This window comes from Mus musculus, chromosome 8 (assembly GCF_000001635.26).
Source record: "Mus musculus strain C57BL/6J chromosome 8, GRCm38.p6 C57BL/6J".
In the NCBI taxonomy this organism is placed as follows: domain Eukaryota; kingdom Metazoa; phylum Chordata; class Mammalia; order Rodentia; family Muridae; genus Mus; species Mus musculus.
The window spans coordinates 71,152,860-71,163,721 of NC_000074.6; the positions used below are offsets into that span (position 1 = coordinate 71,152,860).

General features: G+C 40.0%; 1 protein-coding gene across 6 annotated transcripts in view; it reads left to right on the forward strand.

Annotated features, from left to right (window-relative positions):
- The window catches only part of Gm7827 (predicted gene 7827), a 79,756-nt gene that overhangs the window by 61,159 nt on the left and 7,735 nt on the right, over window positions 1-10,862 (forward strand). For all 6 annotated transcript variants that reach the window (XM_017312935.2, XM_017312932.2, XM_017312933.2 and 3 more), the window contains 2 exons: window positions 1,339-1,402; window positions 9,656-9,698. In XM_017312935.2, the coding sequence (XP_017168424.1) occupies window positions 1,339-1,402; window positions 9,656-9,698 (107 nt within the window). The remainder of the gene's footprint in view (window positions 1-1,338; window positions 1,403-9,655; window positions 9,699-10,862) is intronic.

Below are 10,862 nucleotides of genomic sequence, written 5' to 3' on the forward strand. Positions count from 1 at the left end.
ACTGCCACAGTAGAAGGAAGGTTGAGAAAATCCTATCATCCTGTAGTGCACGGCATGGAAGGGCCCATTGGTTCAGTCTGAATATGATTCTTACAGTGGGAGAAATAAAACATTTTTTCAGCAACTGTAACCACAGCATCTCTCCCACCTACTTTGCCTTTGGAAAACACCAGCCAGAGAATAGTGTAGAGGAATCTAAATGGCTGTCTTCACATAAGCATGGGATCAAATGCTATTAGTGTAATGTGGGTGAGTTTCTTTTAAGTTATTTCAGCATTAGAGTTTTCTTGTGGTGATGAGGATTGACAGAGGCCCCATACATGTGTAGTATAAGGGCCACGAGAGGTCCACTTTCTCAGCCCATTTCTTGGTGGGACAAAGGCTGTGCTATGGCCATGAGCAATGCCCAGCAGGATACAGTGGACTTTTACATATTGCAAAGGAAGTAAACAAGAATTGTTCATTTGTTAGCTTGTTTGCTGAGCAGGCTTTTTCCATACAGTGAAACCTGAGTCACTCAATGGTTTATATGCAGAAATAAATAAAAAAACCGTTTCATGTGAGGCATTACTCCCTTGGAATTACTGCTTCATTGTGTCTTCCATGCTTCTCTCTGGAGTAATACTTCAGTTTGCATAGCTACTAAGGGGGTCTTTCCAGCAGCTCATGCCATGGGAGGCAATGGAAGTTTATGCTGAGCTTCTTTGCATTGCAAATGAGCTAGGCACCAGTGCTAGAACTGAGGGCCTTTAGCATCTTCCTCAGAAGATCTAGAGTAGAGTAACACACTGATCTCTCTAGAGCTTTGTCACACTTGCAGCTGGAAATCCTTTGCAAAGGGCTTTGGGTCTCCTGTATTGGGCTATGTTGCAGAGCCATAGACTGAGCTTCCCTGTGCTAGGAATGGGTATCCCCCTCAGTGAAGGAAGTTCAAGTCAATACTTGGAGAAGTCCCTTCATTTCTGTCCAAGATGAGTTCGCTCACTTAGAGTTGTGCCAGCATCCCTAGGGCAGAGACAGAAAGCAGCAATGGCAACACAATTCACTGTGGGATAACACTTCAGGCTAAGATGACACTTTTTGTGTCTGATAGGGCTCAGGATCTTAGGTATTTTGCACAATTTATTATAAATAGTAACTTTGGATAAAATTTTCTCTTCGAATTTTAAAAATATAAGAATGTGGAAAGGAAGAGTTCTAATATATTTATTCTTACAAATCAATATTCACCTTAAAGGCTTTTCGTAAATGGTGTCAAAGCATATCAGGTCACAAAAATATTAGCCTCAGCACTGGCTACCATTGTTTAATGACAAATTTTGCCTTCCTCTTTTGTAGTTATTGAGAAAATTACTAGAAGAACATCACTTGGTTTCCTGGATTCCAAGAATGGTTTGTACAGGTGAGTGTGAACTGTAGGGGCTAACAGCTTCTGGGATAGGCAGAAGCCACAGAGCTTCTGGGGCAGACCACATTTTGGGCTCCAGACATCTGGGCACCATCCTTGAAAGAGGAGAGGTGTCCGGCCCACCCAGGAGGCCTTTGCCACAGCATCTGGGGGGAGACATCTTGGTTCCCGGATCCTGCCCAGATTAATCTGCATAGGTGAAAGTGTTGACTACAGAAGCTACACAGATTCTGGGATAAGCCCTGTTTCAGGCCTTCATTTTCTGCCAGGAGGGAGGACGGAATGCCAGATATCTGTCCACCTTCCATGCAAGAGGAGAGCATGCCTTCAGAGAGTGCTCTAACCACTGTAACTCAGGTGAGAGCTAATCTTCCAGGTCTGCTGATAGAGGCTAACAGAATCACAAGAGGAACAACCAGAGACAATTATAACAACTAACTCAAGAGATTACCAGATCACAAAAGGCAAACGTAAGAATCTTACTAACAGAAACCAAGACCACTCCCCATCATCAGAACCCAGCACTCCCACCTCAGCAAGACCTGGGTACCCCAATACACCCGGAAAGCTAGACCCAGATTTAAAAGCATATCTCATGATGATGGTAGAGGACATCAAGAAGGACTTTAATAACTCACTTAAAGAAATATAGGAGAACATTGGTAAAGAATTACAAGTCCTTAAAGGAAAACAGAAAAACACAACCAAAGAGGGGAAAGTCCTTAAAGAAAAACAGGAAAACACATCCAACAGGAAATGGAAATGAACAAAACCATACTAGACCTAAAAAGAGAAGTAGACACAATAAAGAAAACCCAAAGTGAGGCAATGCTGGAGATAGAAACCCTAGGAAAGAAATTTGGAACCATTGATGTGAGCATCAGCAACAGAATACAAAAGATAGAAGAGAGAATCTCAGGTGCAAAAGATTCCATAGAGAACATCGGTACAACAATCAAAGAAAATGCAAAATGCAAAAAGATCCTACCTCAAAACATCCAGGAAATCAGGGATACAATGAGAAGACCAAACCTACAGATAATAGGAGTAAATGAGAATGAATATTTTCAACTTAAAGGGCCAGCAAATATCTTCAACAAAATTATAGGAGAAAACTTCCCAAACCTAAAGAAAGAGATGCCCATGAACATACAAGAAGCCTACAGAACTCCAAATAGACTGGACCAGAAAAGAAATTCCTCCTGACACATAATAATCAGAACAACAAATGCACTAAATAAAGATAGAATATTAAAAGCAGTAAGGGAAAAGGTCAAGTAAACATATAAAGGCAGGCCTATCAGCATTACACCAGACTTTTCACCAGAGACTATGAAAGCCAGAAGATCCTGGACAGATGTTATACAGAAATTAAGAGAACTCAAATGCCAGCCTAGGCTACTATACCCAGCCAAACTCTCAATTACCATAGATGGAGAAACCAAAGTATTCCACAATGAAACCAAATTCACACATTATCTTTCCATGAATCCAGCCCTTCAAAGGATAATAACAGAAAAAAAAAACAATACAAGGACAGAAACCATGCCCTAGAAAATGCAAGAAAGTAATCCTTCAGCAAACCAAAAAGAAGACAGCCACAAGAACAGAATGCCAACTCTAACAACAAAAATAATAGGAAGCAACAATTACTTTTCCTTAATATCTCTTAATATCAATGGACTCAATTCCCCAATAAAAAGACATAGACTAACAGACTGGCTACACAAACAGGACCCAACATTTTGCTGCTTACAGGAAACCCATCTCAGGGAAAAAGACAGACACTACCTTAGAGTGAAAGGCTGGAAAACAATTTTCCAAGCAAATGGTCTGAAAAAACAAGCTGGAGTAGCCATTCTAATATCAAATAAAATCGACTTCCAACCCAAAGTTATCAAAAAACACAAGGAGGGACACTTCATACTCATCAAAGGTAAAATCCTCCAAGAGGAACTCTCAATTCTAAATATCTATGCTCCAAAAGCAAGGGCAGCCACATTCATTAAAGAAACTTTAGTAAAACTCAAAGCACACATTGCACCTCACACAATAAAGATGGGAGACTTCAACACACCACGTTCACCAATGGACAGATCGTGGAAACAGAAAATAAACAGGGATACAGTGAAACTAACAGAAGTGATGAAACAAATCTGTCTGGCAGTTCCTCAGAAAATTGGACATAGTACTACCGGAGGATTCTGCAATACCTCTCCTGGGCATATATCAAGAAGATGTTCCAACCGGTAAGATGGACACATGCTCAACTATGTTAATAGCAGCCTTATTTATAATAGCCAGAAGCTGGAAAGAACCCAGATGCCCCTCAACAGAGGAATGGATACAGAAAATGTGATACATTTACACAATGGAGTACTACTCAGCTATTAAAAAGAATGAATTTATGAAATTCCTAGGCAAATGGATGGACCTGGAGGGCATCATTCTGAGTGAGGTAACCCTTCACAAAAGAACTCACATGATATGTACTCACTGATAAGTGGATATTAGCCCAGAAACTTAGAACACCCAAGATACAATTTGCGAACCACATGAAACTCAAGAAGAACGAAGACCAAAGTGTAGACACTTTGCCCCTTCTTAGAATTGAGAACAAAACACCCATGGAAGGAGTTACAGAGACAAAGTCTGGAGCTGTGACGAAAGGATGGACCATCTAGAGACTTCCATATCTGGGGATCCATCCCATAATCAGCTTCCAAACGCTGACACCATTGCATACACTAGCAAGATTTTGCTGAAAGGACCCTGATATAGCTGTCTCTTGTGAGACTATGCCGGGGCCTAGCAAACACATAAGTGGATGCTCACAGTCAGCTATTGGATGGATCACAGGTCCCCCAATGGAGGAGCTAGAGAGTACCCAAGGAGCTAAAGGGATCTGCAACCCTATAGGTGGAACAACATTATGAACTAATCAGTACCCCAGTGCTTTTGACTCTAACTGCATATGTATCAAAAGATTTGCCTAGTCGGCCATCACTGGAAAGAGAGGCCCATTGGACATGCAAACTTTATATGCCCCAGTACAGGGGAACGCCAGGGCCAAAAAGTGGGAGTGGGTGGGTAGGGGAGTGGGTGGGGGAGGATATGGGGGACTTTTGGGATAGCATTGGAAATGTAAATAAGGAAAATACCTAATAATAATAATAATAATAATAATAATAATAAAGACTTGGAAGTTCCCTTCTGGTCCATGCCAACACTAGAGTACCTTGGGCACAGAGTCTGCGGACACCTGCAAGGTACCCACAGGACCCTCCATGGGATCTTAAGACCTCTGGTAAGTGGATCACAACTTCTGCCAGGAGGCAGGTTCGAACACCAGATATATGGGCACCTTCCCTGCAAGAGGAGAGCTTGCCTGCAGAGAGTACTCTGAACACTGAAATTCAGGAGAGAGCTAGTCTCCCAGGTCTGCTGATAGAGGCTAACATAATCACCTGAGGAACAAGCTCGAACCAGAGACAACTACAACAACTAACTCCAGAGATTACCAGATGGCGAAAGGCAAACATAAAAATCTTACTAACAGAAACCAAGACCACTCACCATCATCAGAACACAGCACTCCCACCCCACCCAGTCCTGGGCACCCCAACACACCGGAAAAGATAGTCCCTGATTTAAAAGCATATCTCCTGATGATGGTAGACGACATCAAGAAGGACTTTAATAACTCACTTAAAGAAATACAGGAGAACACTGCTAAACAGGTAGAAGACCCTAAAGAGGAAGCACAAATATCCTTTAAAGAATTGCAGGAAAACAAGACCAAACAGGTGATGGATTTGAATAAAACCATCCAAGGCCTAAAAAGGGAAGTAGACACAAAGAAAACCCAAAGTGAGGCAATGCTGGAGATAGAAAACCTAGGAAAGAAATCTGGAAACATTGATGTGAGCATCAGCAACAGAATACAAGACATGGAAGAGAGAATCTCAGGTGCAGAAGATTCCATAGAGAACATCGGCACAACAATAAAAGAAAATACAAAATTCAAAAGATCCTAACTTAAAACATCCAGGAAATCCAGGACACAATGAGAAGACCAAACCTACAGATAATAGGAGTAGATGAGAATGAAGATTCTCAACTTAAAGAGCCAGCAAACATCTTCAACAAGTTATAGAAGAAAACTTCCCAAACCTAAAGAAAGAGATGCCCATGAACATACAAGAAGCCTACAGAACTCAAAATAGACTGGACCAGAAAAGAAATTCCTCCGGACACATAATAATCAGAACAACAAATGCACTAAATAAAGTTAGAATATTAAAAGCAGTAAGGGAAAAAGGTCAAGTAACATATAAAGGCAGGCTTATCAGCATTACACCAGATTTTTCACCAGAGACTATGAAAGCCAGAAGATCCTGGACAGATGTTATACAGACACTAAGAGATCACAAATGCCAGCCCAGACTACTATACCCAGCCAAACTCTCAATTACCATAGATGAAGAAACCAAAGTATTCATGACAAAACCAAATTCACCCATTATCTCTCCATGAATCCAGGCCTTCAAAGGATAATAATGGGAAAACACCAATCCAAGGTTGGAAACTATGCCCTAGAAAAAGCAAGAAAGTAATCCCTCAACAAAACAAAAAGAAGACAGACACAAGAACAGAATGCCAGCTCTAACAACAAAAATAATAGGAAGCAACAATTACTTTTCCTTAATATCTCTTAATATCAATGGACTCAATTCCCCAATAAAAAGACATAGACTAACAGACTGGCTACACAAAAAGGACCCAACATTTTGCTGCTTACAGGAAACCCATCTCAGGGAAAAAGACAGACACTACCTCAGAGTGAAAGGCTGGAAAACAATTTTCCAAGCAAATGGTCTGAAGAAACAAGCTGGAGTAGCCATTCTAATATCAAATAAAATCGACTTCCTACCCAAAGTTATCAAAAAAGACAAGAAGGGACACCTCATACTCATCAAAGGTAAAATCCTCCAAGAGGAACTCTCAATTCTGAATATCGATGCTCCAAATGCAAGGGCAGCCACATTCATTAAAGAAACTTTAGTAAAACTCAAAGCACACATTGCACCTCACACAATAATAGTGGGAGACTTCAACACACCACGTTCACCAATGGACAGATTATGGAAACAGAAACTAAACGGGGACACAGTGACACTAACAGAAGTTATGAAAAAAATGGATTTAACAGATATCTACAGAACATTTTAATCTTAAAACAAAAGGATATACTTTCTTTTCAGCACCTTGTGGTACCTTCTCCAAAATTAACCATATAATTGGTCACAAAACAGGCCTAAACAGATACAAAAACATTGAAATTGTCCCATGCATCCTATCAGATCACCATGGACTAGGGCTGATCTTCAATAACAACATAAATAATGGAAAGCCAACATTCACGTGGAAACTGAAAATCACTCTACTCAGTGATACCTTAGTCAAGGAAGGAATAAAGAAAGAAATTAAATACTTTTTAGAGTTTAATGAAAATGAAACCTCAACATACCCAAACTTATGGGACACAATGAAAGCATTTCTAAGAGGGAAACTCATAACTCTGAGTGCCTCCAAAAAGAAACTAGAGAGAGCACACACTAGCAGATTGACAACACACTTAAAAGCTCTAGAACAAAAGGAAGCAAATTCACCCAAGAGGAGTAGACAGCAGGAAATAATCAAACTCAGGGGCGAAATCAACCAAGTAGAAACAAGAACTATTCAAAGAATCAACCAAAGAGGAGCTGGTTCTTTGAGAAAATCAACAAGATAGATAAACCCTTACCCAGACTCACTAGAAGGCAGAGGGACAGCATCCTAATTAACAAAATCAGGAATGAAAAGGGAGACATAACAACAGATCCTGAAGAAATCCAAAACACCATCAGATCCTTCTACAAAAGGCTATACTCAACAAAACTGGAAAACCTGGATGAAATGGACAAATTTCTAGACAGATACCAGGTACCAAAGTTAAATCAGGATCAGGTTAATGATCTAAACAGTCCTATATCCCCTAAAGATATAGGGCACAACTGGTTGTTATCATGTAGAAGAATGCAAATTGATTCATTCCTATCTCCTTGTACTAAGGTCAAATCTAAGTGGATCAAGGAACTCCACATAAAACCAGAGACACTGAAACTTATAGAGGAGAAAGTGGGGAAAAGCCTTGAAGATATGGGCACAGGGGAAACATTCCTGAATAAAACAGCAATGGCTTGTGCTGTAAGATAGAGAATCAACAAATGGGACCTCATAAAATTGCAAAGCTTCTGTAAGTCAAAAAGACACCATCAATAAGACAAAAAGGCCACCAACAGATTGGTAAAGTATCTTTTTACCTCTCCTTAATCAGATAGGGGACTAATATCCAATATATATATGAAGAACTCAAGAAGGTGGACTCCAGAAAATCAAATAACCCCATTAAAAATGGGGCTCAGAGCTAAACAAAGAATTCTCAACGGAGGAATAACGAATGGCTGAGAAGCACCTGAAAAAATGTTCAGCATTCTTAATCATCAGGGAAATGCAAGTCAAAACAACCCTGAGATTCCACCTCAAACCAGCCAGAATGGCTAAGATCAAAAATTCAGGTGACAGCAGATGCTGGTGAGGATGTGGAGAAATAGGAATACTCCTCCATCGTTGGTGGGATTGCAAGCTTGTGCAACCACTCTGGAAATCAATCTGGCGGTTCCTTAGAAAATTGGACATAGTACTACCAGAAGATCCCGCAATACCTCTCCTGGGCATATATCCAGAAGATGTTCCAACCGGTAAGAAGGACACATGCTCAACTATGTTAATAGCAGCTTTATTTTCTAGCCAGAAGCTGGAAAAAACCCAGATGCCCCTCAACAGAGGAATGGATACAGAAAATGTGGTACATTTACACAATGGAGTAATAATGAGCTATTAAAAAGAATGAATTTATGAAATTCCTAGGCAAATGGTTGGACCTGGAGGGCATCATCCTGAGAGAGGTAACCAAATCACAAAAGAACTCACATGATATGTACTCACTGATAAGTGTATATTAGCCCAGAAAATTAAAATACCCAAGATATAAGATATAATTTGCAAAACACATGAAACTCAAGAAGAATGAAGACGAACGTGTGGACACTTTGCTTCTTCTCAGAATTGGGAACAAAACACCCATGGAAGGAGTTACAGAGACAAAGATTGGAGCTGAGACGAAAGGATGGACCATCTAGAGACTGCCATACCCAGGAATCCATCCCATAATCAGCCTCCAAACACTGACAACATTGCACACACTAGCAAGATTTTGCTGAGAGGACCCTGATATAGCTGTCTCTTGTGAGACTATGCCAGGGCCTAGCAAACACATAAGTGGATGCTCACAGTCAGCTATTGGATGGATCACAGGGCCCCCAATGGAGGAGCTAGAGAAAGTACCCAAGGAGCGAAAGGGGTCTGCAACCCTATAGGTGAAACAACAATATGAACTGACCAGTACTCCCCCAGAGCTCATGTCTCTAGCTGCATATGTATCAGAAGATGGCCTATTCGGCCATCAATGTGAAGAGAATCCCATTGGTCGTGCAAACTTTATATGCCTCAGTACAGGGGAACACCAGAGCCAAGAAGTAGGAATGGGTGGGAAGGGAAGTGGGGGGGGTGGAGTGTTTGAGGGACTTTTGGGGTAGCATTGGAAATGTAAATGAAGAAATATCTAATTAAAAAAAAAGAAACAAGAAATCTTAAAAAAAGAATGTGTGCATTTTACATATATTAATCTGTAGAAAATTTAACATTCAGAGCCTGACACTGTCTTTGCCTCTGTGTAAGACAATTTCAGCTCTTTATTTTTCTATAATCACAAGCTGAATAATTATTTATAGAGCAAACCATATTGATATTACTGATGATATCTCTCATGCAGCATGAAAGCTGAAAAGGATCCATAGCTAGGTGGAAGATCCAATGGATAAAGTGCTTGCTATGCATGTGTGAGAATGAGAGTTTGGATGCCCAGAATCCACATGAGGTCTGACAGTCTCATGTGCTGCTGTATGCTGGGGCCCTTATGGTGAGACTGGAGGTGGTGACAGAGAATCCCCTAAAGTTTACTGGATAGTTAGCCTGGGGTTTTTCTCCATGAACAAGAGATCCAGCCACACATCTAATGTTGAAAGAAGGTTGCATATTTGCATTCTAATGGCTCCCTGACAAACCTCCCATTGTTGTTTTTAGGTGTTCAAAAGCAGAAGATGTCAGGTATACTTCCTGTATCAAGGTAAAATGCTTCTCTGTGAAATCAAGTTTCTTATGAATTGTCTTAATTCAGCAGTAGTCTAATATCCCAGTTTTATATGGAAATGTGATTCAGAGAAAACCATATTGTAGATGTGGATCTTTCTATCAATTGCAAGTGAGCAGTAAGTCCTTATGGGTAGTAGTGGCCAAATCTGAGAATGGACTCAAGAGACATAGGGAGTGAAGACTGAGTGCAGTTTGATGTTTGACAAAGTAATGTTTGCAGAAATGAATACACATTAGACTGATTTTTAAAAGTGACTGTGATAATAGACCAGAATACCATTTAGTAAGTCCAGATATTTCAATGATCCAGCAATCTCCAAAGTGCCTTTACCCTCAGCAGAATGCCCATAAGTTTTATCTACCCTTGGGCACTCCTATTTCAGGATCATATATGAGAGCCTCTCTTTGGTTTCTCTCTTTCGTCTGTGTTTCGACTGAGAAGAAATTGTGGATATTTAGCAATTATGTTCATCAAATTTGCCTTATGAAGAGATTAGAGCATTTCTATTTGATTCTTATAAGGGTATGTAGAAAGTTCTTCATCTAGTTAAACAATAACTGTCCTTCCCCAGTTAGCCAGCATTTCTAGAGGCAGAGAGTCAATTACTATATACTTCCATATAAGTTCTTTTTCTATTTTTGAAATTTACATGTATATTCTTTGTGCCATATTCAAACACTTAAAATGCTGTAGTGTTTTGTTTAGATACTTCCATATTCAGTATGAGTCTACTTTATCACTATGAGATGCTGGAGTTTAGGAAACTTGTTTCTGTATAACCTGTAGCCCTAGAGTGAGGTGCTGTGTGAATGATAAGTGACATTTTAATGATTTTTTGAACGTGACTCAGTGGTCCAATGTGTTTCTATAAAGCAGTTCCACAGGTACTATGGTAAGGACAGCAGTGGCAATTTAACTGGCATTTATTTATAAATGGGAAAATGTGCATTTTATGCCCGCCCCCAGCAATGGAGGAGAAAGACTGCCAAAAGAGGTTACATCAATATTAATGATCATCTTATATAAAATGTAGAAAAATTGGCACAAAATGAATTAAGCTTAGTTTCAACTGGAAGAACAATGTCCCATTTCTCATTTCATGATTTTCTCTTAATCTAGTCTAGCCTAAATATTTTT